The following is a 26,998-nucleotide window of genomic DNA, read 5'->3' on the forward strand; positions in this document are numbered from 1 at the left end:
GGGGGAGAGCCCAGGGCCTGCGGGGCAGGGCAGCGGAACTGGTGCCGGGGCAGAGACCAGCCGCCCCCCTGCAGCCCCCGGCGCGGCGCCGCGGGCAGGGACCACACCAGGCCAGCGTGTCGCTCGCGTTTATTAGCAGCACCCGAACCGCGCCGGGCAGGGGCTCCGGTCGGGGCAGCCCCTCGGCCTCACTTCTTCCGGCCGAAGCGCTGGGGCACGGCCATGCTCCAGAACTGGGCGGCCGTGGAGTCCCAGCCCCGCTGGCTGAGCCGGCCCTCGCTGCCCCAGCTGCCCCGCGTCTCTCGGCCAAACCTGCGGGAGACACAGAGCCCACGGCTGTGACAGGGGCCAGCCCACGGCCCCTCCGCCCCCCGGGAGCTCCCCACGGCCCTCTGCCCCCACCACGGCCCAGCCCACGGCCCCTCCGCCCCCCGGGAGCTCCCAGCGCCCCTCTGCCCCCACCACGGCCCAGCCCACGGCCCCTCCGCCCCCCGGGAGCTCCCCACGGCCCTCTGCCCCCGCCACGGCCCAGCCCACGTCCCCTCAACCCCCCGGGAGCTGCCCACGCCCCTCGGGACCAGCCCACAGCCCCTCCGCCCCCCGGGAGCTGCCCACGCCCCTCGGGACCAGCCCACAGCCCCTCCGCCCCCCGGGAGCTGCCCATGGCCCCTCCGCCCCCCGGGAGCTGCCCATGGCCCCTCCGCCCCCGCCACGGCCCCTCCGCCCCCTGGGAGCTGCCCATGGCCCCTCCGCCCCCGCCACGGCCCCTCCGCCCCTCGGGAGCTGCCCACGCCCCTCGGGACCAGCCCACGGCCCCTCAACCCCCCGGGAGCTGCCCACGGCCCCTCAACCCCCCGGGAGCTGCCCACGGCCCCTCTGCCCCCGCCACGGCCCAACCCACGGCCCCTCCGCCCCCCGGGAGCTCCCAGCGCCCCTCTGCCCCCACCACGGCCCAGCCCACGGCCCCTCCGCCCCCCGGGAGCTCCCAGCGCCCCTCTGCCCCCACCACGGCCCAGCCCACGGCCCCTCCGCCCCCCGGGAGCTCCCAGCGCCCCTCTGCCCCCACCACGGCCCAGCCCACGGCCCCTCCGCCCCCCGGGAGCTCCCCAGTAGCCTCTGCCATGGCCTACCCCACGGCACCTGCCACTCCCCAGGAACGTGCCCCCTCCTCGCTGCCACCAAGGGCAGCGGGACACAGCCGGGCCAGCACCCCCCTGGGGAACCGGCTGGGGGTCTAGGCGGTGCTGGGGAGTCAGATTCTGGGCGGGGCGGCCTCTTCCCCCAGTCGAACCGGCTCTGGGCTGACCTGGGCCAGGCTCCCCAGCCCAGGCCACCTACCCTCCCCCTGGGGCAGCCGAACAGTCTCCCTGCCCCCCCGGTACCTGCCCCCTGGGAATTAGCCTGGCGCTGCCCAGCACACTCCAGAGACCGCCCCCCCTGGCCGCTAGGCGGGGGGCTGTGTGGCTTAGTGGTTAGAGCCCTGGCGTGCTGCAGGAGGGGCCGTGTTCCATGCAGGGGGCTCCTGTTCCCCCCCCCCCACCGGCTGGCCCCGGGATCTGCCCCCTGCAGGGGGGCGGGGCAGTAAATGAGCCTCCCCTCCTGGGGGCGGGGCCTGTGCCCCCCTTACCTTTGGGGCTGGAAGAGGAAGGAGGGGCTGCGGGCGGGGCGCTGCAGGGCCTGGAGCAGCGAGCGGAGCAGGGGCCCCGGTGGGCGCTCGGCCGGCGCGGGCCAGGAGGCTCGGTCCTCGCTCTCCTGCTGCGGGGGGGCAGCGTGTGGTTAGGCAGCCGCGGGGCCGGGCACTTCCACTGCCCCCGGCCCTGTGGGCAGCGCCAAGGAGCCAGCGCGGACGGGGGGGTTAGTGGGTCTGGGCTTTGCCCCCCCGGGGCACAGTGGGACGAGCAGCAAGTGCCCTTGCCCTGTAACAGCCCTGAGCCTGTGCACTCGGCGCAGCCTCACCTGGCTCTTCCCACCCCCCCCGGGGCACAGGCAGGGCCCCCCCTAGTGATCACCCCTCCCAGGTCAAACTCTGCCCCCTGCTGGGTCAGCAAGCGGCAGCCCAGAGCCCAGGGGGGAGTACAGGGACATTGGAGGATTAAGACTCACAGAGCCCCCCCCCCCCCATGAACAGGGACATTCCCTGGCAGCCTCCACCACCCTCAGGCCCCCCGAGAGCTCACCAGGGTCTGCCCCCCCCGCCCCGCCCTGCAGTGCAGCTGCCTCTGGGGTGGAGCGTGGCAGCTGTGTTGAACCACCACACCAGCGCTGGCCTTCCCATGAGGCAGACTGAGGCGGCCGCCTGTGGGGGGCGCCACTGGGACCCAGAGACTCGGGACCTTTCAAAGTTTCTGCCCAAGCGAGGGGGCGTCCTTTGAGCTCCCCGCCTCAGGTGCCAAAGTGTTGTGGGCCGGCCCCCCGGGGCGGGACGGGAACTGCCCTTTCCTGGGTGGACGGGGGCCTGGCGGGCGGGGCTCACACCCTGGCTCTCCTTTAACGGGCACCCGGCCCTCCGCGCCGCCGTGGTTAGTGCCCGGAGCCAGGAACCCTGGTCTCCTTCCCAGCACGGCCACAAGCTGGGTGACCCTGGGCCCCCCCCCCCCCCGTGCTGTGCCTCAGTTTCCCCTTCTGTAAAAAGGGGGCGACACTGACCAGGGCGGGGTGGAAGAATAATTCCTTGGGGCCCCCAGCTCTCAGAAGTGCCCCTCGTGGGCTCTGTCTCCATGGCGGGGGCGGGGGAGGGATCAGCCCGAGATTTTCACCATCCCCCGATCGGTGGCCAATTTTGAAATTGGTGGCTTTAGGCTTGGAGGCTGGGATTCACCCCGAGTCCCGGAGGAGCCCAACCCCCACGTCCAGTTGTGTTCTAGAAGGGTCCAAGTGCCCAAAGCCCTTCGGCACCCTGCCCGGACCCCGAGGTGCCAGTAGCGGGAGGGATGCTTGTCCCCTCCCCATCTCCCGGAAGTGTCCTGCCTCCCAGGGGGCCCGCTCAGCGCCAGCCTCGGCATGGGGGGGGGTACCAGCTCCCCACCCGTTGCCATGTCTCAGATCTCGCCGTGTCCCCAGGGTACAAGGTGCGGATCCAGCCCCTCTGGGGCAGACAGTCCTGGGGTGGGTACCCCAGCGCCCAGCAGCCAGGATGGGGTGACTGGGGGTGGGGTCTTTTCTGTGCGGGTGAGGGGCAGGGTGACGGGGGCGCGGGGAGCTGCCTAGGGGGCCCCATGCAAAGCCCCGGTGTTAACATGCTGCACCCAGTGGTCTCCACCAACGCCGCTGGCCACGGGGGGCTGGGCTGACCCCGCGCCGAGCAGCCCCCGGGGCTGGCAGCTGGAGGATGGGGGTGAGAAGGGGGCCCCTGCCGTCCATCACCCCTTTCTCAGCCGCAGCTCAGAGCCCTGCTAGTCAGGGAGGTTGGGCTCCTTAACAGATAGGTAAACTGAGGCACAGAAGGGTTGCCGAGGGGGAGTTTTTCAAGGTGACAGCCCACAACAGCTGTCAGGCAGCCTGGCTCCTAGCTCGTTGCTCTAACCACTGACCAGCACGTCCCTGGCGCCGGTCACAGCGCTTTCCGGCCGCGGGGGGCGCGTGCCGTGCTCCAGTGCACTGCGCATCCCAAGCCCCCGCCCCCCCGCCAGCGCCCGCTCACCAGCCCGTCGCGGAGTCTCTCCAGGTAGCCCGCGGGCTCCTCCGCCGGGGTCTCCTTGGACAGGCCCCCGCCTTCCAGGGCCCGGCTGGTCCTCGGGGCGCCCGCCAGCAGGGCCAGCAGCAGGGCCAGGCGCGGGTCCATGGCTGCAGGGTCGTCCCACGCCCGCTGCCTCCTCGCGCTGTGCGAACGCCTCCCCCGGCTGCGGCTCTTATATCCCCCCACCCGGAGCCCCGCGCCTGACGGGCGGCTCCCCCCTCGCTGGCGAGGCGGGGGCTCGGGGGCCGGGCTGCGGAAGTGACTGTGTGCAGGGCCCAGCGAGGCGCCGGCAGCCCCGGGGGACACGGCGCCAGCACCGGCCTGAGCCCGCGGGCCGGGCTGTTTGCGGATTATTACAGGGATAAATCCACAGCAGCGGCCCGCAAGCGCCTGGAAAGCGACAGCTAATGGAGGCTGCTTTAGCACAGCTGCGTGCCAGGGCCGGGGGGGAGCGTGTCGGGGGGGGGCTTCACCAGGGTCCCTCAGCCGGACCCCCCCAGCCTCTGGCCTCCGCCCTGCCCCAGAGCCATGGCAGACTGACTCGGTTTCCCCTCCCCTCCCCGCGTCAGTCCACCCATTTGTCACGGCAGCGCCTGTCTGGTTAAGTGTCCCCACGTCGGCGCTGCCGCCTGTCTCCCGCGGCACCGCGTCCTGCTTAATGAAACCCATTTACCAGCCGGCCAGGGCCCGGTGACAGCGCCGGGCTGAGGGGGCCGCGCGAGCTGGAGAAGCCCCTGCCCGGGCCGGGGGGAGCCGGGGCAGAGCGGCGGGCACAGGCCCAGCCAGCGCGTCCATAGACCGGGGGCGTTAGCACCCCAGGGCCCTGCTGCAGCCCAGAGGCTGGGTCCCCTCAGAGCCTGGGCGAGTGCCAGGCAGGGGCCCTGCTCTGGGATGGGCGCCCGGGGCACACGTCTCCGGCCGGACGCCCGCTCGCTGGCCGCCCCACTGCACACAAAGGCAGGGCCCAGCCGAAGCCGGGCCCACGCGCTGGCACCCAGGTAGGGGCCGTGCCCCGGCTGCAGCAGCACGACCCTCCGCCTGGGCGCCCGGGACAACCCCTGAGCCTGCTGGTCCCGCCGCCGGGCTCCCCGTCCATGCGGTGCCCTGCCCCCCGGCGCTCCGGCCCTGCAGCCCTGCCATGGATTTAGTCGCTGCCCGGAGGCTGGGGGGGGGGCTACGCTGGGACTGCCACGGTCAGCGCCTGATCGATGCGCCCAAGAACCGGCCTGCGCCCGGCCGGAGCAGCAGGCCCGGGTGCCCCTCCAGCAGGTCGGGGAAGCGGCGCCGGCGAGTTCACCTGGAGTTCTGGGGCTCAGCCCGCCCTGCCCTGGGCCCGGAGCCCCGGCCTGGCTGCAGGCCCCCAGCAGGCTGCTGGCTGGAGCCACCGGGGCTGAGCTCGGCCAGGCCAGTTCCAGCGGCGTGTGAAGGGCAGACGCAGGCAGACAGCGTGACCTAGTGGGGGGAGCAGATGGGTGCTCAGGACCCCTGGGGCAAGTCACCTCCACCCAGAGGCACCTCACTCCCATTGAAAACAAGTGGTACAGGCCAGCCCGGCTCTGTGCCTCAGTTTCCCTCTCCAAAATGGGGGAGTGGAAGGGGGAACAGCAGCACTTCCGCAGGGGTCAAACCCTCCACCCCCCCGAGTGAGGACTCAGCCCTGTTGCACTAACGGGGAAACTGAGGCATGCACACAGACAGCAACTCGCCTCGCAGCCTGTGCTGAGCCAACCTCGGAGGAGAGAAGACGGGCGCCCTGAGCTCACGGCCCCACCAGCCTCTCTTCCCGGGCAGTTCCACGCCCCACCCAGCCACCGCAGAGCGCCTGGCTCCAGGCCTAGTCTCGGCCCGGCCTTGCAGAGACACTGCCAGGGGCTGCTCTTAGCCCCGGGTTCTATGGGCCAAGCAGGCGGAGGGGCCCCCACGGCTCCCCACCTGACTATTGTGGCTGGGCTGCCACTCCAGGGCCCCCTCCCTGGCTGGAGCCAGGTCGGGGAGCCAGGCTGGCAGCTGTGGGGGCCCCTCCCCCTGCCTGCGGCACCAAGGGCCGGAGCATCCCCCAGCGTATCCCTCCTGCCCAGGGCAGGTGGAGCTGCTGCACCCTCAGTTCCTGCCTCTCCCTGCTCTAGAGCCCTGTGCAGAGTCCGCCCCAGCCAAGCCGCCCCCAACTTGCCTGGCTGCAACGCCTCCGCTCTGCAGATGGAGCATCCGAGAAGCCCCCTTCGTCCGTCTGCTGCCCGAGAGGCCCGGGGTGCGGCGGAGCTGGGACCGGGGGGTGGTTCTGGGCCTGCGATGGGCAGACAGACCAGATGCTTAACATCTACAAAGACCTACCAGCCCCCTCGCCTTGGGCGTCGTCTCCAGACTCCACGGGCCCAGGGGGTTTCACCTTTCACTGCTCATTTGTGTTGCTCTCTGGACTCTCCAGTGTGTCCCTGGGTGGCACCGGACCGGGCCATGCCAGTGCCTGCAGGACAGGAGAATTAGCTCCCCGGCATGTCAGCCAAGCCACATGCCTAGGGTACAGTGCCAGGCATGAGCCACATTGCACGTGCACACGGCGGCGGCACTGCGGGTGGGCCACGTTGCACATGGGTGTGGTGTCACTGTGGATTCAGCGCCGTGCACAGGCCATGTTGCACGTGGGTGTGCAATAGTTTGCACAAATTGGGGCGTGTGTTCTCGTGACCCGCGCGGGTGCCGGGGCTCGTGGAGGGTTAAAACCAGACCGACCCGGGTCAGTGCCACGCAGCCACTCCGGGCCGGGTGGAGCACGGCCGCCATCTAGTGGACACCGTGGTCACTCGCCGAGCCACGTTCGCAGGGAGCCGGAGTCGGGCATCGCCCAGGGCCGCGCCTGCCAGAGCTCGCAGAGGGGGCGGCCACAGCTCCGTGCAGGTCACACCCCCGCCTGCGAGAGCAGGGCTGGTGGGACCCCAGGGGCCTTCGAGTCCGGCCCCCTGCCCAAAGCAGGACCAGCCCCAGCTCCATCCGCCCAGCTGGGACTTGAACGCCCCTAGGGATGGAGACTCCGCCCCCTCCCTCGGGAACCCAGCCCAGCGCTTCCCCACCCGCCCAGGGAAAGAGTTTTTCCTAATCTCCAACCTAGGCCTCCCCCACTGCAACCTGGGACCATTGCGCCTCCTTCTGCCCCACTGAGAACGGCCTCTCTGGAGCCCCCCTGCTGGAATTCGCAGGCTGCTCTCAAATCCCCCCTCGCTCTGCTCTTCTGCAGCCTGAACAAGCCCCAATCCCTCAGCCGCTCCTGGTAGGTCATGTGCCCCCCCCGGACCCTCTCCAGTGCGCCCACGTCCTCCCTGTAGTGGGGGCCCAGAACTGGACAATACTCCAGGTGTGGCCCCCCCCGAGCTGGATAAAGGGGAATAGTCACTTCTCTGGGTCTGCTGGCAACGCTCCTAGTGCCCCCCACTCTGCCAGTCGCCTTCTTGGCTACAAGGGGCCCCTGTTGATTCATCTCCAGCTTCTCCTCCCCTGTAGCCCCAGGTCCCCTTCTGCGGAACGGCTGCTTCGCCAGTCGGTCCCCAGCCTGTACCAACGTTTGGGATTCTTCCCTCCCAAGGGCCGGACTCTGCACTTGGCCTTGTTGAACCTCAGCAGATTTCTTCTGGCCTGACCCTCCACTGTGCCCAGGCCACTCTGGACCCTTCCCTGCCCTCCAGCATGTCCACCTCTCCCCCCAGCCGCAACCTTGCTGAGGGAGCGACCCCTCCCCTCCTCTCCTCCAGCTCACTATAAAGATGAACAAAACCGGCCCCAGAGCCGATCCTTGGGGCTCTTGGCTTGACCCCGGCCACCAAGCAGAGCTGGGGCTAGTGATCCCGGCCCGCTGCGCCTGGCGACCTCGCCAGCTTCCCCTCCCTCTCGCCGTCCACGGATCCAGCCAGACTTTCTTCACTTGCAAGAATCCAGCTTTGCTGGAGTCAAGGTCTAGCACGTCCCCCGTCTTCCCCACCCCCACAGAGCAGCTACTCCCCCTTGCAGACAGCTGGGCGGCTCAGGCCTGGCTTGCCCATGGTGAATCCATGGCACAAGAGAAGGGTCACGTTGAAAATCCTTCTGCGGGCGCCTGCCAAGTACGTGGGGTGCGAGGGTGGTAGGGGTGGCCCAGAAGGCAGCTCAGGGCCAGCCTGCAGAAAGGGGAGTATCTGGGGGGCCTCACGGGCAGCCCCCCCGGGGTTAAACCAGCACTGAACGGAGCTAAGGACACGGGGGTAGCCGTAGCACTGGCCGGGCTGTGTGCAGGGGTTATGGCCGGGGTCCAATCTCTCTGCCCTTTGGGCCCACGTCCAGAGGCAGGCGAGGGGAAAGCAGGGGCCTGGGAGGCTGGGGGCAGAGGAGCCAAACTGGACACTGGTAGCAGGTCCCTGCCTGGTCCCCCCCCGTGGAGAGGAGCCAGCCAGCACTGCCCCACTGGGGCTCACCCCACGGCCTGCATCCCGCCCGCAGGATAAGAAGCCCCTTGCAGGCCAGGACCTGGGCCCAGGCAGGGCTGTAGGGCTAAGAACACCCCATCCCGGGAGCTGCGGGGCCCAGCTACAGCGAGAGCGGAGGCCTGAAGCCAGTGGCGGAAGAAGGGCAGGAGATTGGGGTGGGCACAGCGCCTTGGACAGAGGAATGGCCAGGCTGAAGCCCCCCCGGCCAGGTAGCCAGCAGGCAGGCGCCAGAGCTGCTGGGGGATAATCCACTGTCAGGGCAGCCAAACCCCATAACAGCCCCGCCCGGCGCACTGTCACGGAGGCACACAGCCCCCCCCCCGGCGCACTGTCACGGAGGCACACAGCCCCCCCCCCCCCCCCCCCCCCCCGGCGCACTGTCACGGAGGCACACAGCACAGCTCGTCCTTGTTAATATTTTAATGTGATATTTGCAGCATAAATAAAAGGCACGTTATATGTTTGGTAGGGACAGTGGCTGAAGGGACAAACTCGTAAGCGCCAGGAGGTTTTTGAAACAGCAAAATACGAATGGGGACGTGGCAGGACCCCCCTCCACCCTGCGGCCACGGCCCGGGAGTTCCCGGCCAGCCTAATGCTGACGTGTGAGGCCTGCTCACGGAGCACTTCGGTGAGGGACGGGTGGGTGGCTCACCAGACCCGCCTGCCCTGCCCTGCCCTAGGTTTGGTGCCAAAGGCAGGGGCCCGGTTCGGCTACATTGAAGAACAAGGCCCTTGCGTGAGGCCTTGCGTCCATTCAGGAGAGTGGCTATATGTCGCTATAGGTCTATATATAGGCATAGATAGGCATTTTCTTGTATAGATACTACACCCGGGGTTAAGCTTCGCAGGGATTGGGGTTTTTATCATTTTCTTCCATTACAAAAGCTCTCCACCGAGCAGCCAGCTGAGGGCTGGCGGGCAGGTGTCCGGTGCATTCCTGGGCTACTGCAGGCCCATGGAAACCTCCACTAGCTCTTTGGGTGGGGCGGGGGCAGCCGGGGGTCTGGGTGCCCAGGCTCCTGCTGGGAGGGTGGCAGCAGGACTCTGCTCTGCCTCGGGCGGCTGCGCGTCACAAAGCTGCTCCCAGAGAGCACCCTGGAGAATGGGCAGGAGCCTGCGGATCAGCCCTGCCCCCTCCCAGCGCCTCCGGCCTGCGAGGGCATCAGGCCTTGCGTGTGACACTGCTCTCCAGAGCCAGGGAGCAGCGCCAGCCCGGGCTCCCCTCCCTCCCGCCACTAGCCGAGCAGGGAACGCTCCAGCGGACAAGTTCAGAGTTCAAGGAGAGCGCGCTCCCCTGCTACGGCACAGGCTGCTGGGCTCAGTGCCCTGGGCCAGTCCACATAGGGCTGCCACGTGTCCGAAAATACCGACCCATCCCCCCGGCCTGTTCAGTATTGACAGACCCCTGCCACGGTCCCATTTCCACGTCACCCCCCTCTCGCCCCGGGCCCTCTGGGAAATGGAACCAACCACAGACCCCTGCCACGGTCCCATTTCCACATCACCCCCCTCTCGCCCTGGGCCCTCTGGGAAATGGAACCAACCACAGACCCCTGCCACGGTCCCATTTCCACGTCACCCCCCCTCTCACCCCGGGCCCTGTGGGAAACGGCACCCGACCACAGACCCCTGCCACGGTCCCATTTCCACGTCACCCCCCTCTCGCCCTGGGCCCTCTGGGAAATGGAACCAACCACAGACCCCTGCCACGGTCCCATTTCCACGTCACCCCCCTCTCACCCCGGGCCCTGTGGGAAACGGCACCCGACCACAGACCCCTGCCACGGTCCCATTTCCACATCACCCCCCTCTCGCCCTGGGCCCTCTGGGAAATGGAACCAACCACAGACCCCTGCCACGGTCCCATTTCCACGTCACCCCCCTCTCACCCCGGGCCCTGTGGGAAACGGCACCCGACCACAGACCCCTGCCACGGTCCCATTTCCACGTCACCCCCCTCTCGCCCTGGGCCCTCTGGGAAATGGAACCAACCACAGACCCCTGCCACGGTCCCATTTCCACGTCACCCCCCTCTCACCCCGGGCCCTGTGGGAAACGGCACCCGACCACAGACCCCTGCCACGGTCCCATTTCCACGTCACCCCCCTCTCGCCCCGGGCCCTGTGGGAAACGGAACCAACCACAGACCCCTGCCACGGTCCCATTTCCACGTCACCCCCCTCTCGCCCCGGGACCTGTGGGAAACGGCACCCGACCACAGACCCCTGCCACGGTCCCATTTCCACGTCACCCCCCTCTCGCCCCGGGACCTGTGGGAAACGGCACCCGACCACAGACCCCTGCCACGGTCCCATTTCCACGTCACCCCCCTCTCGCCCCGGGCCCTGTGGGAAACAGCACCCGACCACAGGCCCCTGCCACGGTCCCATTTCCACGTCACCCCCCTCTCGCCCCGGGCCCTGTGGGAAACGGCACCCGACCACAGACCCCTGCCATGGTCCCATTTCCACGTCACCCCCCTCTCGCCCCGGGCCCTGTGGGAAACGGCACCCGACCACAGACCCCTGCCACGGTCCCATTTCCACGTCACCCCCCTCTCGCCCCGGGACCTGTGGGAAACGGCACCCGACCACAGACCCCTGCCACGGTCCCATTTCCACGTCACCCCCCTCTCGCCCCGGGACCTGTGGGAAACGGCACCCGACCACAGACCCCTGCCACGGTCCCATTTCCACGTCACCCCCCTCTCGCCCCGGGACCTGTGGGAAACGGCACCCGACCACAGACCCCTGCCACGGTCCCATTTCCACGTCACCCCCCTCTCGCCCCGGGCCCTGTGGGAAACGGAACCAACCACAGACCCCTGCCACGGTCCCATTTCCACGTCACCCCCCTCTCGCCCCGGGCCCTGTGGGAAACGGAACCAACCACAGACCCCTGCCACGGTCCCATTTCCACGTCACCCCCCTCTCGCCCCGGGACCTGTGGGAAACGGCACCCGACCACAGACCCCTCCCTCAACGCCTTTCTGCACCTGCGACAGCCTCTTCCCAGGCAGGCAGTGCTGGCTTTGTGCCAATGGGCCAGGGCGTAGGGGGAACCGGCACGGACCCTACCTGTCCTGCGACCCCACCCCAAAGCAATCCAGCACGCGCCGCCGCTCGGGGACCCAGCCCTCCACAGCACCTGGTTATGGGGCTTGCGAACAGGCTGGTGACGCAGCCCGGCAGCGCCCAGAGCTAAGCAGGAGACCAGGGTAACAGGGGCAAACCCAGAGAGCCACGGCAGTGCCAGGACCCTGCGATTCCGGGGGTACAGGCAGCAGCATCTCCGGGCCCCCGAGTCACTGGCGAGCAGGGTGGAAATGCCACAGGGAGACTCCCCTGGAGGCGGAAGGGGGGGATTTGTCCCGAACAGGGCAACAGCCCCTCCCTGGGGCTCTAACAACCGCCCGGATGCCCGAGGCGAGCGGGGGAGGAGGCGAGAGATACCAAGGTCTCTGGGACTCGAAGAGCACCAAGCAGACCCCGCTCGGCCCCACGGGCACTTTCGTGCATGGTCCCAGCTGCCAGCCCTTCCACGCGACACTGGGTGCCGCTCTCCAGCGGCTCGGCCTGTGCAGTGAGCAGCCCAGGAGAGGGCACCAAAGCAGCAGGCAGGAGCCGACCGGCAGCCAGAGGACTAGGAATTCGCGGTTTCACGGCCTCAGTGTTGATATCTCAAGACCCCCCAGGATTTGCCCTGAACTTGCTAAAGCAAGAGCAGAAGGAACCGAATGGAGCTGAACGGGGATTTCGGTTTGTACTTGGCTGCAAACCCACAGAGCACGGGACCTCTTCCATTTCCCAACGCACAGCCCTCCTCCCCCACACCTGGACTGCAACAGCTGTTGTGGCCAGCAAGCAAAGGCGCCACAGTGCGGTCAGACGGGCTCCGAGGTGCCGGTTATTTCATGACCATTAGTATTCCAACCTAACAGTGACGAGAGCTTTGAGCACAAGAGCACGGGCCCCGGCTTTGTAAACACAGGTGGTCCTATCCCACGAGCCACACGAGAGACAAGCCACGCTGAGGGGAGAGAACTGGTGCCAGCCATGAGCTCGGCTTTGGTTTTTGTTCACTTTAGGTTTTTTAATTTGCCCCAATCAGTTTGCTGTTACGCCACAACGACAAGCAGCAGCCTTAATTCTGTGGCTGGGGTCCTGCTCCGCCCCTAATTTTACCCAAAAGCAACAGTGGCATTCAAGAGAGATGCAGAGGCCGCCGATCTTTTCAGGCTTAATTGGACGGATTTGGGCAAACAGGGAGAAGGGCCGTTTCTCTGCAGCGAGCCCCAGGGGCGGGCAGTCGGGCGCCGCAGGGAATGAAAGGCGTGCCTACCAGCCTTCCATAACCAACTGGAGCCCGTTGTTCCGATGGCCAACGAACGGATTCAAAACACTGCTCACCACCAGCGTGACCCTGCAGCGAGTGCTCAAGTCCTTGCTCAATGTGAACCTGCATGTATTTTACACACTGCAATATTCTCCTGAAATAAGCCAGAAGGGGACGGTTCCCCCAGCGTGCGGCAGGCCAGGCCCAAGAGCCATGGGTCACACACGCTAAAACATTCTGTGCCGTACCCAGCAGGAGCCGTTTCCATGAAAAGCGGGTTAACCGAGACGGCACGAGTCACGGCCCCTCTGGCGGAAGACAACCCATTGCTGAAGCTCTCAAAGCAACAGGCATGGCCCGGGAAACTCTCGAGCTAACCCCGAGCCCTCGGAGGATATTGGGAAGGCCACCTGGAAAGCCCAGGGACTAGTCTCCGTGGAGTCGGAGCGACCCGCAGACGCTGCCCTCTAGTCGGAATCTTTGGGTTTGCTTTTTCCAAGCTACAGTTCTTCACTTTCGGCTGGAAAAGCCTCTGTCCCCGAGGCGTGAGGAGACAGCTTTTATGTGGGTAGCTGAACCAGTGCGGGGAAGTGGGGCAACAGAAGGGGCCGTGCCACCTACAGATCCTGCCGGAAATGCCCAGCATGTACAGCCCATCCCAGAACGCCACAGCCAACGCCCGAGGACGCAAGAAGATGGGGCTTCCCCCACAGCAGTCCGGAATGTTACCATCCAATTAGCAGGAAAACCCCTCGAGGAAAAGCGGCTGATTTAAAGGAATAACCTAGCAACTGGTTTCACAACTGCCCTGAGCACACACTCAGCAGCCTGTGAATTCTATTCCTCGGGATCTAAAAGCTCCTCAGGGGCTGTAAATGCCGTTTGGCTACAGGACAGAACTTTCCACGAGCCACATCTTTTCAACAGGCCTCTTCTGACATCTGCAGAGCTGGTTTACTTGAGCACAGCCGGGACTCAGAGAGGCCCAATGGAAAAACCGGGCCCTTAAAATTCAAATCTTAGCCCCAAAATAGTTGCCCGTGGAAACTAACAACCCTCCATGCCCATAATGTTACGTTCCGGGGTTTTCTGCATCTGCCACAGCTCTCCAGAGCCCACCCTCTGCCTAGGCTGCTGCCCTGGTGGCGCCCAGAGCGGTGAAGGATGACGTTTCTCGACAGGGCCGCCTGTCCTACGCAGCAGAGTGGAGCAGGAAGGGCTGTCCGCATGCAGCGGCCTGCAGCTCTTCACCTTGCTCAGCAAACAGCAATTTTGTGCGGTGATGGAGCTTGCAGGCCTCTGCGGTAGCACCTCCCCCCGAGGGGCCTGCAGACAGCAATGCTTCCTGCAAGGTATTTGGCCACCTTGCCCTTCCTGCTTTCCCTGGGAGAAGAGAGCTCGTGGCAGCTCCCAGGACCACGCGAAGAACATTCGAAGCAAGCAGCTCATGGTGATTTATGCTTCAGGCTAGCTGACAGCCAGGGGCTGGGGAGGGGAGGGGAGGGCTGGGCTGATGTTACAACCAGGATTGGGGACGTTACAATTAAATACTTCGGGCAGGGATGTCATTCAGAAAAGAAAGTTCTTCTTCACACAGCGTGTAGTCAATGTGTGGAACTCCTCGCCAGAGGAGGCTGTGAAGGCCAGGACTAGAACAGAGTTTAAAGAGAAGCTAGATAAATTCATGGAGGTTAGGTCCATAAAAGGCTATTAGCCAGGGGATAGAAATGGTGCCCCTGGCCTCTGTTTGTCGGAGGCTGGAGAGGGATGGCAGGAGACAAATCGCTTGATCATTGTCTTCAGTCCACCCTCTCTGGGGCACCTGGTGCTGGCCACTGTCGGCAGACAGGCTACTGGGCTAGATGGACCTTTGGTCTGACCCAGTACGGCCGTTCTTATGTTCTAGAATGCAGGGGCCTTTGGCACCCACACCTCGGAAACCCGTCTACTTCCGGATGTGTCCTTTTAAACAAGGCTGGGCCAAGATCAGCTTCTCAGTGAAAGCGGAGCTGTCCTGGGTATGATTAAGGCTAGCAGCTAGGGATGTAAGGGCGTAACCGTTTAGCTGACAGGCTGATGCTTATCGGTTTCTGTTACCTACAAAACTCAGCTGCTGGGATCCTGCCAGTGGCCAGGAGCCTGCGGCGGGAGGGCTGGCTGCTGGGACGGACGGACGGACACACACACCTCACTTCCCCTCACCTACAAACACGTTAACACGCTGACCATTGTTTGAGCACGTTCAGTGAAACGCTCTGCGAGGGGAACCAGTCAGCCTGAAAGCCAGTCGATCACCATATCTCACAGTTTCTGCTCTGCATGTCTCCTGAGCAGTCTGGCCGACCTTCGCTGTTTTACAGGCACATTTTCCTATTTTTCCGAGAGGTTTCCCTCTCCCACACACGAATGACTCAAACATACAGGGGAACTGACTAAGTGACAGAGGAGAAATACTGAAACCCACCAAATATGCAGAGTAAACAGGAAGAAAAAAAAGGGGGGGGGGGAAGGATAATTTTTTATCTCCAATTGTTAGCTCTTAGACATCAACTCTAACAAGAGGAGGTAAAAACGGTCAGAGTGAAGTGCGACTTAACTTGACATAGTCCATTTCAAATCACGTCATACAGATTCTCATCGTCCTTTCCCCCCCCAAGCTCCAGTTCCGGCTGGATATTTGGTAGGTGCTCACGAAGCTCCCTAAAGATTACTCAAAAGACAGGACAATATAGCACTTTAAAGACTCACAAGATGGCTTATTAGGTGATGCGCTTTCGTGGGCCAGATCAATGGATCTGAGGAAGTGGGTCTGGCCCACGAAAGCGCATCACCTAATAAGCCATCTTGTGAGTCTGTAAAGTGCTGGACAGTCCTGTGTTTTGTTTCAGCTACCCCAGACTAACACGGCTGCATCTCTATCACTACCCTAAAGATTACGGTTTTACACACCGTCCGAAAACCAGACTTTGCAGCTGCCTCTAGAGGGTGGAATGTGCCAGTGAATAGCTTCACGTTCACCAGGGCGCACAGGCAACCCAGGTCAGCACAGATGTGGGTGAGGCACAAGAGGCTACTCAAAAGGGCCAGATTTTGAGGTCTGGTAGCTGGTGATGTGTCGGGGTAGAAAGTACCTGTGCTATCAGATTTTCCGTGGTACACTGGACATTTCTAGTGCCCAGTAGGGCACGTGGTCTCAGCCTGTCTGGCCAGCCATGGTTTTCTGGCAGGACCTGCTAGCAACTCCCAGACTGCAGACTTGTGTAAGTTTTGATCCCTAGTGGTTAAGTAAGGAGGGCAAAAAGCAGCCAGATTTGACACGGACGTCTCAGAGAGCAAGTTCACATACGTTTCAGTCAGTGCCACTTGATCAGGGTTGCCGAACTTCCCGCTGTAGCGACTAAGGACCACCGTACCTATCCTCTCGCTTTCTCCTGCTCACTCAACCCCTCGAATCAGGATCTACAGCGAGTCACCCACGCCCCGTACCTCCAGGAGTGCAGCCAAATCTCCAGACCACAGGGAGAGGCAAGTCCAGGGCCCAGACAGTCAGAGGGGGGTGAGAGAAACCCCCCGACTGGGTGGCCGAGTGACTGACCCATCCTTTTAGGAAGGAGCAAGCGTGGGGCCACAGGCCTGAGCGGCTCGCCCTTATTCGGGGGATTTGCTGGTGAGAAAAGGGCCGTTCTGCAATTCGAAGCCTGTTCTGGGTGGAGCAGGAGTTAAGGCGCGGACACTCAAGCTAAGTCTACAAGGCCACTTCACTAAGCTGCGGCTTTCTGGTCTGGGGTGTGAAAACACACCCTCCTTCCCCTTCCCCGAGCACAGCAAGGTGCAGCGCTGTGAGGCGCCGGCGAGCGCTCCTGCCGTGGCACTGCCAGCAAGGTGCAGCGATAAAAGTGGTTAGTCTGTGCGGCGCCACGGGGCTTTGCAGCGACAGACTAGCACAGATCCCCCTCGGCGGTCGAGGAGCGGGAAGGAGGAAATAAAGGACTCCCGGATCGCCGGGCACACGCGTGAGGCTTTCCAGGGACCCCAACCAGATACGGGATCTGTACAGAGATTCATTGTACCAATCACCGTGGAAACTAGCACCGACACCAGGCCGCTTCCGGTAAACACCTGTTCACACTGGTCCAGCTCGGGCGCTGCTTACAACCCATCCCCCACTGCACAGCCGTGTCCTGGATCTGAATGCACCAAAGGTGGTGCCACCGGGCAGCACCTACCTAGCGGTGGGTCTCAACGAGCACTGGCGCTGGCGTTCAGACGGGTTCCCCTGCCTCTTGTTCCACAGCCACTAGCTTTGTGGCGCTAACGGCGGCCTGCTGGCAGGAAGAGCAGCACGATCAGTTCTCTCACACAAGCTGTTTGGGCCTCACATGTTCAGCCAGACACCGGAGCGATGCGCGCTCCTCCCTTCCAAGGCAGCAAGAGAGACTACACTGGCTACAAACGGATCCCCTGCTGTCGTATCAGACCTCCGACCACATCGCCTCAACCCCGTGTCTCGTCCGATAAGGCTGAGACACTTTACAAACCATTTCCAAGCCGGCTGTGCTATCCACAGACGATCTTACAGTTCTGGGTTAGAAAGGAAACAGACACTCTGCTGGGACAGTCCTACTCCAAGCGCTTTCCGGGATGCAAATTCTCTGGATAAACAAAAACGTTAAGAACAAAAACCAAAAAAGGCATCTGCCCTGGAACGCCTCTTGCAGTAACGACACAGGCGCTGAACAGACCCAAGAGCTGCTCGCTCCGGAGTCTTTGAACATTGAGAGGGCAAAGAAACGGAGGCTAATGGGGCCCAAGGTCTCTGGCATGACTGTGTGGGACAGAGGGCAGTAGTGTATTGAGAGACAACTAGGACCATGGAAAAGGGGAGAAGAAACCCCTGGTTAGAGAAGCAGTAAATGGGACTTCCCTACATCTGCAGGGTCAAATTCTTCAGGCTCCGATTTTGCTCTGGGCATTGGTGTCCCTGGCAAATATTCCAAGTCTAGACAAGCCACACGACTGCCTCAGCCGAGCGAAGGAAGTTGGGTCAAAGTGGCTAGTGCAAGCGGAGGTGGGCTGGCATCGCAGGGGAGGATGTCAGAGCCCTACGGAAGGAAAAGCACCTGTAAAGAGGGACAGAAAGATGATGCGCAGATTGGGTCAGCAGGAGGGTTTGCCGCAGCACCAATTCACACAGTCGCCCTTTCCGGCTCCCCAAGTACGAATGCAAACCCACAACTAGTACCCAGCCAGCAGAGGGTCACGGCAGCCTAAAGGAAGCGCGCACACTCACTTTGGCAAGAAGCAGGTCATTCCAAGTGCCGTTAAACTAGTTTAAATCTACCCCAGGAACCTGCATGTGCTCCTGAGCAAAAGCAATGGCTGTAGCATTACCAGGAGCAGAAGAAAACCATTCACGAGGTAAAAGGCCAGACAAGCAGGATATGCCTGCACCTCCCCTCCTTCAAGGCCACCGCTTAATAAGGTCAGCAGGTCACACGCAGGGGAGAGGATCCTTTGACACGCGTGGGGTCGGTTTGTTTCAATTCGTGATGTGCGGAGGGGGGCAGCGACTCATCGGATCCGTCTGCTCCAGCTCCTCCTCTCACACATCACCCAGGGCAGCCGCGCAGCTCTACTCTTGCGTGCAAGGCTTAGAAGCAGGCGCCTTGCTGAAGGTGGCACCTGACTCCTTAGCGGCTGCGGTGTGGCTGAAATGAGAAGCATCCGAAATGTCGCGGTTCCCACGGCTGCACCAGTGACTGAACCCTTACTGCGCCCCCGAGGTGCAGCACCTCAAGTGGGTTAGTTTCAGAAGAGCCCGGAGTGCTTCAGAACTAGACAGCTTTGGTGTCAGGGAAGCTAGAAAGCCCGTCACCCTCAGCCCTTTCGCCCTCCCTCGCCCGAGCAGAAAGCCCGGACCGCGACCGTGTGCCAAGGTGCAACGTTTCGGGGGGAGGGAGCAGTGCCAGGGAAACGGACGAGTGGAAGCAGCACGCGGTTCAAAACCAAGGGACAGCACCAGGAAGTCCACAGCCCCCCCCAGCTGAATTCCTTTGCCAACCGGTGACACGGAGGTTTAGTGTTAACGGAGCGGAGCCCGGAACACGCCCCGTGCGAGGAGGCTCTGTGTGTTCGGGCGATTCTGCAAGTGGACTGACCCCTCGGTAGGGGCTCAGGCGTGATCCTGTGTGGACCGGTGATCACACAACAATGGTTCGGGGCCAGGGTCTGTCTAGGATTTGCAGCAGAGAAGCTTCCGTAGCTGCCCTTAACTCACTTACAAAAAATCCGTCTCGGCCCCCATCAAGCAGGGACGTAGTCGCGCTCGGTCTCTGGCGGCAAGTTCTTACGGGTTAGTTCGCGGTCACATGGCGTGTGACATCATCTGCCAGCCGACTGAGACTGTGGGGCCATAATGACGTGCCACTGGGCGGACATGCTCAGCTCTGTCCTTTGGCTTGCCATCTGAGTGAGGACGGACGTGGCGACGGCCTCCGCGGCCGAGCGGACGCTGAGCTCGCTGGGGGAGGCAGCCACGGAGCTGTGCTGGATGACGGGTGCAGGGGACCCGGCCGGCTCAGCGCTCTCCTTTGGGCTTTCTGTTTCAAAAAGAAAAACAAGGGTTGGAACGGGCCTGCAACCATGCACCTGGCAGTCAGAGCGGGCGGTGGAAAGCGAGACCAACTCTACCGAGCAGCCCCAACTGAGGAGAGTGCCAAGTCCAGCCCATGCTTTACTCCGACACGCAGGCCTTTCAGCCTGCCTCACCCCAACGCCTGCTGGGAATGGATTCACTGACCCATGTGCTACACAGCTGCCTGCAAGAGGGCACAGCAGCTGCTTACCCGCATGCACCGATTCTGTTACAACCACTAGGATAGGAAGTCCAAAAGAAGAGTCGCTTGACAACAGCAGGGACACTCTACGGAGTCAGAAAGCAACCGTCCAAACCAGGAGCTGGCTAGACCACCCCACTTAATACATGAAAGCAAAGGGGAAGTTGTAAAGGGCCGTGAGTTAGCAAGAGAACGTTAGCCAAAAGGTGCTAACATCAAAGCATGGACATTAGCTCTAGCTTAACTCTCCTGTAACACAGCTACGTCCTCGTTAGAATAAAGGTACTTTCCTACATGTCGTTTCCTGGTATAGGACTTGGTTGGAGGCCATTTAGCCCAGAGACTGAACAGTTCCTTCGGAGTCCTTACCATCTGTTGGGTGAACACAGAGAGGAATGTAACACAAACCCTTCCCCAAGCTGACCGCACACCTGTTACAGCAGATACACTGAGCTGATTTACTCTGAACATTTAGGCCTTCCGGCAAGCCAGTTGCTCACTCAGCTCTTCTGCAACTGGAAGCTGTTAGAGTGAAGTGCAGACAAAACAAAGGCGGCAAGCGTCTTCTGCAAGCTCGACCGGCTTCCCAGCCTTGGGAGTCTGTCCCGGGGAGAAACCACGGGGCCAGGCAGGGGGCTAGGCGAAGGATGCTACGGGGGGGGGGGGGGGGGGGGGTAAAATCACCTCTCGTGCGGGCAGAGGGGAAGTGTTTAGCATCCTCTGAAGCAGCAAGTTTTGACTTACGGTGGGATACACGGGGCTCCTCTGACTAGGGATGTTAAATCTCGATTATTTTGCTAATCGAATAGTCGATGCAATTTGCATCGACTATTCGATTAGTTGATAAGGTCGTTTCTGCCTCTGAAGCGCAACAGCAGCCCAGGGCGGTGGCTACACTTCAAAGGTGAAGGCGCTGCGGGAAGTACGGGGCCAGAGGGGAACTCAGGCAGTCTCCTGCTGGCCCCGTGCTCCCTGCGGCGTTTCAAAGAGGCCGCGCTGTGTGGAGCCCTGGGCCAGCTGGGGACTCCCCCGATGTCCGCGGGCTCCATGCAGCACTGCTGCTTTGAAATGCTGCCGGGAGCCCAGGCTCCCAGCTGGCCCGGGGCTGCACGTGGCGTTTCAAAGCGACAGTGGCATAGGGAGTCCAGGGTCTGGCCCCAGGCTGCACGCGGCACTGCTGCTTTGAAGCAGCTCCTCCCCTCCCCCCCTTGCTGTCTCTGATAGACTCTGCAAGGAGGGGAAGCGCCTAGCCGACCGGCCATCCCACAAGCATTTGCTAGTCGACTCGTCCTTCACATCCCCAGCTCGGACACAGCCGGAGCAGTAGGAGCCAGAGACGCCATTACAGCCTCACTGCGTACAGCTGGCTGTGCCCTGCCCTAACCCTTTTATGATGCACCGGGGCTCTTCCCCAACCTGGCTTCCCCTTGGCCGCATAGGAGAGAGGCTGGCGTGGCCACAGCCGGCGGATGGAAAGGTGCAGCTGGCTCAGCAGGTCTCGGAGGGGAGCTGGGGGCGAGGAGGGGGGCGAGCAGAGCAGCAGAGGAGCTGGGCATCCCCAAAAGGAGATTTACGGGTATTACAAACATCCCAACCCAGCCGTTCAGAAGGCAGCTGCCATTCCACCCTGGGAGCCTGGTGCAGCCACCGATCTTTACTGCGCCAAGGACGACCCGGAAGGGGCGGAGGGGAGCGTGGCTGGCAGCTGGGAGAGGAACCGGAAGCACTGGCAGCGGAGCAGGAACACCTGGCTGCAGAGGCTGGGAGCAGGGATGAATGTCATGACGACGGCTCAAGGGCGAGTCACTGTAATGACTGAAAATATGCGGCCTATGCCAGGCAGAGGCACCGGCTCCATTCCGGCAGAGGGGCCGCGGCGAGTCAGGGTGGAGTGGGAGACGTGGGAACCCGGGACCGTCTCACTGCTCCTCCCGCTGCTGGGGGGGCCCAAATACGATTCCACCTCCCTCCCATAAGGCTAGGATGCAGCCGCAGCTCGGGACAGCCAGAGCCCAGTGGCCGACAGCATCCGCTACAAGCTCCCGACAAGCTGCAGGAGCAAGGGCTGTCCGTGGGGCAGTGGCCGCGGCCGACAGAACCCGCTAGCGGTCTGGACGCCAGGTCGAGTGCTGGGAGGCCGGCCCCAGGACACGGGAGAGACCCAGCTGGGTGAGGGGACGTTTCTTACTGGACCAACTTCTGCTGGAGGGAGAGAGGAGCCGTCAGCGGACGGAGCGTCCCTTCGGGCCTGGGAGGGCGACGCCGGCACCAGCTGAGCGGGGCGGGGAGCGGGGCAGCGTGAAGGCGGAGGGAGGCCCCATACGCTGCCTCTGGGAGGAACCGTCTAGCCCCACCGCCCCGGGCCAGCGCCTCCGTCTCCTTGGAGCGCCACACCCGCCTCAGCAGCGACCCTCCCTGGGCTGAGCAGAGGAGCCTGCTCCCAGCCCGGGGACGCTGCACCCTCCTTGCCAGGGTGACCTGGGGGAAAGAGGGGCCCCCTCGCCCCTGAGCCTGCCCCTCACTCAGCCCCTCCCCTTGGCAGCCAGGCCCAGGGGGCGCAGGGCTTTCCCGGCTGGCGGGGAGAGCTTCCACTGGCCTGGCTCCAGGAGCGCCTACACTCCAAAGCCTCCAACAAGGTCCCTCCCTCGCCTGCGGTGTCGCGCTAACTCACCTCCGCGAGGGGCTCGGTGCCCAGACCAGGGCTGTGACCGGGTAAGAGCCGGTCCCTGGGAGCAGCCCCCTCGCCTGCCCCCTTTTAATCAGTCACCCGTTCAGCAGCATTTCCCATCCCTAGCTCAGAGCCCCCGGCGAAAGCGTAAACACCGCGGCACTGTGTCCAACTTCCTGGCCTCCGGCGGGTGCCCCACGCTGCCCCGTTGCGGCTGCTCTGGTCGCTGTTCTGGACTCCTCTGGGCAGGGCCAGGCATGCGGGCACGTGCCCCTCCGCTGCGCGTGCCCCGCCAACGGTAAGCTCCGGGGCCCGTTTGCTCGGCAGGGAGAGCTCACCTGGAGCTGCCCGCTCCATGCAGCAAGCGCGTTCCTGCCCGGAGCACACCGGGAGCGAGGCTCTCCCGGGCCCAGGCAGGAGGAGGCTGTGGAAACAGTGCAGCCAGGAGCAGATCCCCTGGGCGCAGCAGGGCACCGCAGCACGAAGGTCCGGGAGTGGGGGCAGGCGAACCAGAGAGCAAGGGAGGCCACATCGTCCCTCTGGATGGAGGCAGAGACTGTTTGGAGCCCCGTGGACACTCTGGGGAGGCGGGAAGCACGGGCCCTCGCGGTGCACACGGGGGTGCTGGAGGAGGAGGATGGGGAAAGGCAGATAGGGGATGCAGCGGCCAGGGACATCCGAGCCGTCGAGCCGGACGCTGCCGCCCAGCCCTGGTGAGCGGGAGGCAGGGACGAAGCCCCCGGTAAGGGTTGCCACTGCCACGGTGCGGACGCGCCTCCGTTCAGTCGCTGGTTTGACATCCGGCCAGAAGACGGAGTGACAGACCAAGGGAGGCAGCGCTCCTGCCACGGGCACTGGGCTCGCCTGGGAATCCTTCCCAGGGAATTCAAGGACAAAGCGCTCGTCTGTCGGGGAGGGCGTCTATTTCCTCTATCCCAGCAAGGGCTTCCCACACCAGGCAGCAAGTGCTCCAGCAGGGCCCACCGCAGCATGCGGGCGAGCAGCATACGGAGCCGGTCTGCAGCCGGACACGCAGGGGGGTGCCCTTCAGCCGCCGGGCCCCTCAGGAGGGAGGTATCAGTTAACAGTAGCAATGGGGAGCGACCCGCTGCCACACGGCAGTCGCTGCTCTCTTCCCCTGGCGCCGCGGGGCAAGGCCAGGGCACACCTGAAAGTCCTGCAGCCCCTGTTCGTCCTCCCAAGCCCAGGCTTGTTTCTTGGGCCCCGAGCCAGCGCTCCATCTGCCAACCGCTCAGGGAATGCCAGCAGCAGCCCTGAATTGTCTCTCTCTTCGTCCGTCAGCCAGGCAACCTGCAAGGCACTGTCACCTCTCCCTCAGCCCCTCTGGCAGCTCCCAAAATCCTGCAGGAGCGGCAACCGTGTCCAGTGCAGGACCCCTGCTTCTCTCCGAGATGGCAAACGTACCGGGGGGGAGGGGGGAGAGAAGGCTTTGGAAAAGAGGCATGATGCAGATAATCTCGTGGGATGTCGAAACCACGTCACCAGGCATCCCTGACTACCTTTCCCAGAACACCCTGCGCCACGTGGTAGGGAGTGGCACAGTGGGATAGCTACCCATGGTGCACTGCTCTCTGCACGGATACCAGCACTACTAGTGAGGACACCCCCCACGCACAAGGAGCATGTGTGGACACGCAACAGCCCCGGAGGCTTTACAGCAACGTAAGGGTCCATTTCATTTTGTAGCCTAGACGCACCCTCGAGATGGAAGAGATGGGTTGGCATAAAGGACTGTTCAAGGCCAAGTGACCCGCAAACACCCTTCCAGCCATAGTGAGCACTGAGCCGCAAGGCCACTGCGCCCGGAACGTGCCAACCAATCGGTTTCATCTTGGATTCAGCGGTGACAGGGCGGACACTCCCCAGAGCAGAGGAAGAGCTCTGTGAGAGCTTGAGAGCCTGTCTCTCCCCAACAGCAGCTGGCCCTCACCCACCTTGTCTCTCTACTGGAGGCAGTTTCAAATCAAGAAGCCTTCTCACTTGTAAAGTGAGCCAACCTGCTGCCATGTCATTTACACAGCCTGGACTTGGAACGCAGCAGAGAGCAGCAGTTAGTTCCCAACACGGAGCAGCATCGACCCGTGGAGAGGGACATCTGGCATCGGGGCAACACTGGGCCGGGCTCGTGGGAGCCAGGGAGGGGCGGAGAGAACTGAAACAGCGACCAAAGCGTTTACCCTGCAGCCAGCCCCAGGGTATCGGAGTGCCTGCTCTCCGTGCCGCATGGCGAGGCTGAGGGACAGAGCGCTGCCCCGGCGTTACTGCTCACAGCGCGAGAGCTGCCACAGCAAAGGACAGGAGTTGGAGCTCTTGCTGGAGACCAGGCAGAACCCGCGGCGCCAGCCAGGTGCGGCTTGGCCCAGAGCGGCGGTAAGGCCCAGTGGCCAGGCACTGCACTGTGCTGCCTGTGCTTTACCTGTCTCTGCAGAGAGGACACCAGCCCGCAGCGCTGCCCAGCTAGCATCCTTCAGGGGTGCCGGGGCACGCAAGGCTTGTCCTCGGGCTTCATTCTCCCCCATGCACCCTAAGGCGCAGACCGACGGGCAAGGCACGACTCACCGAGATAGCCCTGTGTTTTCTTCTGTAGTGCAGTGACGGGGCAGTCCTTGTGGGCCAGCAGAAGCTGTTTCAGTTGAGCAACTTCATTCCTCAGTAGTGTCACTTCATTCTGTGGCAAAGAAAACAACATTGGTCGGGATGGCGCGGGCTGAGTCCTCGCCTTCGACAGCGCGGAGTCTGGATGGAAACCCGTCATGCTTTGCCCCCCAACTCCGGCATAATTGGAGCCCTACAGACCAGGGTCTCTACAAAGCAACAGATCAAGTGACTCGCTCAAGAAAGATTGTAGCAGAGGAGAAAACGGAACCCAGGTTAGCACAGCGACCAATAGGCCACCCTTCCTTTCTGTCACTTCCCCACAATTAAGGCTGTTCGTGTTTTCAAAAACTTCAGCCATTAGTTGACATTTTCCCCCCTGAGAATTTCAGGGCGCATGTTTGTAACCGAAATTTGAGATTGTTTCGTGTTTGTGTGTCTGTCTGGAAACCTAGTGAACTGCACTTTGAGAGTGGCGAGGAAACCAGTTCTCACAACCAGCACGACGCCGGCAGCCCTGGTCGGATCAGAACAGCGCTAGGCCAATTCACTTGTGTCTTAGTATAAAGCACAGCGATTGCTAACTGAGCAAGTGTTTTGGGTGTTTAAACTCCACAAAACCAATGGGACGTGTAGCGCATTGTTTTCTCTTGCCTGTAGCCTGTTACGACGTGGCTGCAAGTATTTACACGGTAACTACCCATAGGCGTGCGCAGCACATTTCATTAGGGTGTGCACCCAAAGACTGTTTTCAAAATGCACTTTGACCCCCCATTAGCCACACACCTGACCCGTTAGCCACGCCCCTGGCCCCCATTAGCCATGCCCCGGCCCGCATTAGCCACGCCTCTGGCCCCGTTAGCCACGCCCCTGGCCCCGTTAGCCACGCCCCTGGAGGTAACCCTCTCCAGGCAAGATAGGCACATGACCAAAAGTAAAAAGTGTTGTGACACCCCCGACCCAAGGACTTTTCCCACCATCCTCCTACCAATAGGGATTAGTTTCCCCCCCATGCAACTATCCTGCAATTGCATTAATCCAATGTGTGTGACATTAGTGCGGGGGTGGAGAGGCTGGGGGGGCTGGTGGTGGTGGGGGGGGGTGTTCCCTCTAAGAGTTTCCTCCCATGAGCAGAATGAATTTTGTGTTGTGCACCAGCACTGAGTTCATGGGGCTTGTTTGGATGTGCCACTGTGGCACCCAAGTTATTAATAAACCTCGACCTTTCCCCTCTGCTGGCAGGTCTCCTCCCCTTGCTCCATAACTCCCCTGGTGCCTGCTGCCCCCCAGCCCCTCACCCTCCCCTGCTGTCCTGACTCCTGCCCTTCTCACTGCCCTCAGCCTTCCTGAGACCTGCCCCCCTCCAGCAGCCCTTCTCTCCCCCCTGTGCCCTCTCCGCCAGTAGCCCCATTCAGATCATGTGAGCTCCCCCTCCTCATCCCCTCTCCTAACACCTGCCCTGCCTCTCTACTCTGGTGCTGGTCCCTGCCCTTCTGCTTCACCCCCAGAATCCCCTGGCACCTGCACCCTCCTGGTGCCCCCCCTTCCCTCACTGCCCCACCCCCTTTGCCCTTTCTTCCCTGATGCCCACCCCCTCACCACCCTCTGCCCCCGTTCCCCTCATGCCCCTCTGTGCCCTCTCACGACTTGCTCCATCCCTGCCTTCCTCATGCCCACCCCTTCTGTCAAGCCTTCTCCCAGCACCTCCCCCTCCAATCCCCAGGCCCTCTCCTCTCCCAGCATCACCCTGCCCCTCCCACTGACACCTCCCCTCCTGCCCTTTCCCTCATGGTCTCCACTTCCCCCCTAGCACTTGTGTCTCCTCTACCCTGTCCCTTTGGTGCCATCCCCTTTCTTCCCCCTCTCCTCTCCCCCTCCGTACAAGCCCCTTCCCCTTTCTCCCTCCCCCACCGCAAAAGCCCCTTCCTCTTATTCCTCCCCCCCCACCTTCAGCTTCTGCTTTACAGGGCTGGAGTCAGAGCCAGCCCAAGCTGTTGGGCCAGGCGGGGGCGCCCCCGGGACAGCGCGTGGTGCTGCCGGGACAGGCGGGGGACAACAAAAGAAGAAACGCGGGACAAATCCCCGGCAGCGTTTCTAGTCACTCGTCCGTGGGGAGCCTGGTTTCCCTCGGACTCAACACCACGGGGAAGCCACAGAGCAGCCAAGCACGCCTGCCCAGTGTCCACGGCCACGTACTCACACTCAGCTGGATGTTCTGTGTCGTGAGCTCCTCCGCTTTCTTCTCCAAGGAAGACACCCACAACTTGCGTTTCTGACGGCAGCGAGAGGCGGCAGCACGGTTCCGCTCCAGGAAACGCTGCCTGCGCTCATCCGGGTCTTCGTCCAGCGTGCGTCTGCGTCGGCCGCCAGTGCTCGGCGTGGGCTGGGCAGGGGAGACCTGGAGTCGGGGCAG

General features: G+C 63.1%; 2 protein-coding genes across 10 annotated transcripts in view; both read right to left on the minus strand.

The window, feature by feature from the left end:
- Positions 1–65: 65 nt before the first annotated feature.
- NPFF (neuropeptide FF-amide peptide precursor) lies at positions 66–5,622 on the minus strand. The gene is made up of 3 exons (XM_075901623.1): positions 3,641–5,622; positions 1,628–1,755; positions 66–312 (listed from the first exon to the last, which is right to left on the minus strand). The coding sequence occupies exons 1-3, from the start codon at positions 4,343–4,345 to the stop codon at positions 189–191; spliced, it is 957 nt and encodes a 318-aa protein (XP_075757738.1). The 5' UTR covers positions 4,346–5,622; the 3' UTR covers positions 66–188.
- A 2,910-nt stretch (positions 5,623–8,532) lies between these two features.
- The window catches only part of LOC102447602 (cyclic AMP-dependent transcription factor ATF-7), an 88,776-nt gene continuing 70,310 nt past the window's right edge, over positions 8,533–26,998 (minus strand). For 6 of the 9 annotated variants that reach the window (XM_075901626.1, XM_075901627.1, XM_075901628.1 and 3 more), the window contains 3 exons: positions 26,786–26,983; positions 24,550–24,658; positions 8,533–19,064 (listed from right to left, as the gene is read on the minus strand). In XM_075901626.1, coding sequence (XP_075757741.1) covers positions 18,847–19,064; positions 24,550–24,658; positions 26,786–26,983 — 525 coding nt within the window. In that variant the 3' untranslated portion in view covers positions 8,533–18,846. Of the gene's footprint in view, positions 19,065–19,591; positions 19,674–24,549; positions 24,659–26,785; positions 26,984–26,998 lie in introns of all 9 variants that reach the window. The other 3 variants (XR_012896593.1, XR_012896594.1, XM_075901632.1) reach the window with 3 other exon arrangements.

The sequence above is a fragment of the Pelodiscus sinensis genome, chromosome 19, assembly GCF_049634645.1.
Source record: "Pelodiscus sinensis isolate JC-2024 chromosome 19, ASM4963464v1, whole genome shotgun sequence".
In the NCBI taxonomy this organism is placed as follows: Eukaryota; Metazoa; Chordata; order Testudines; family Trionychidae; genus Pelodiscus; species Pelodiscus sinensis.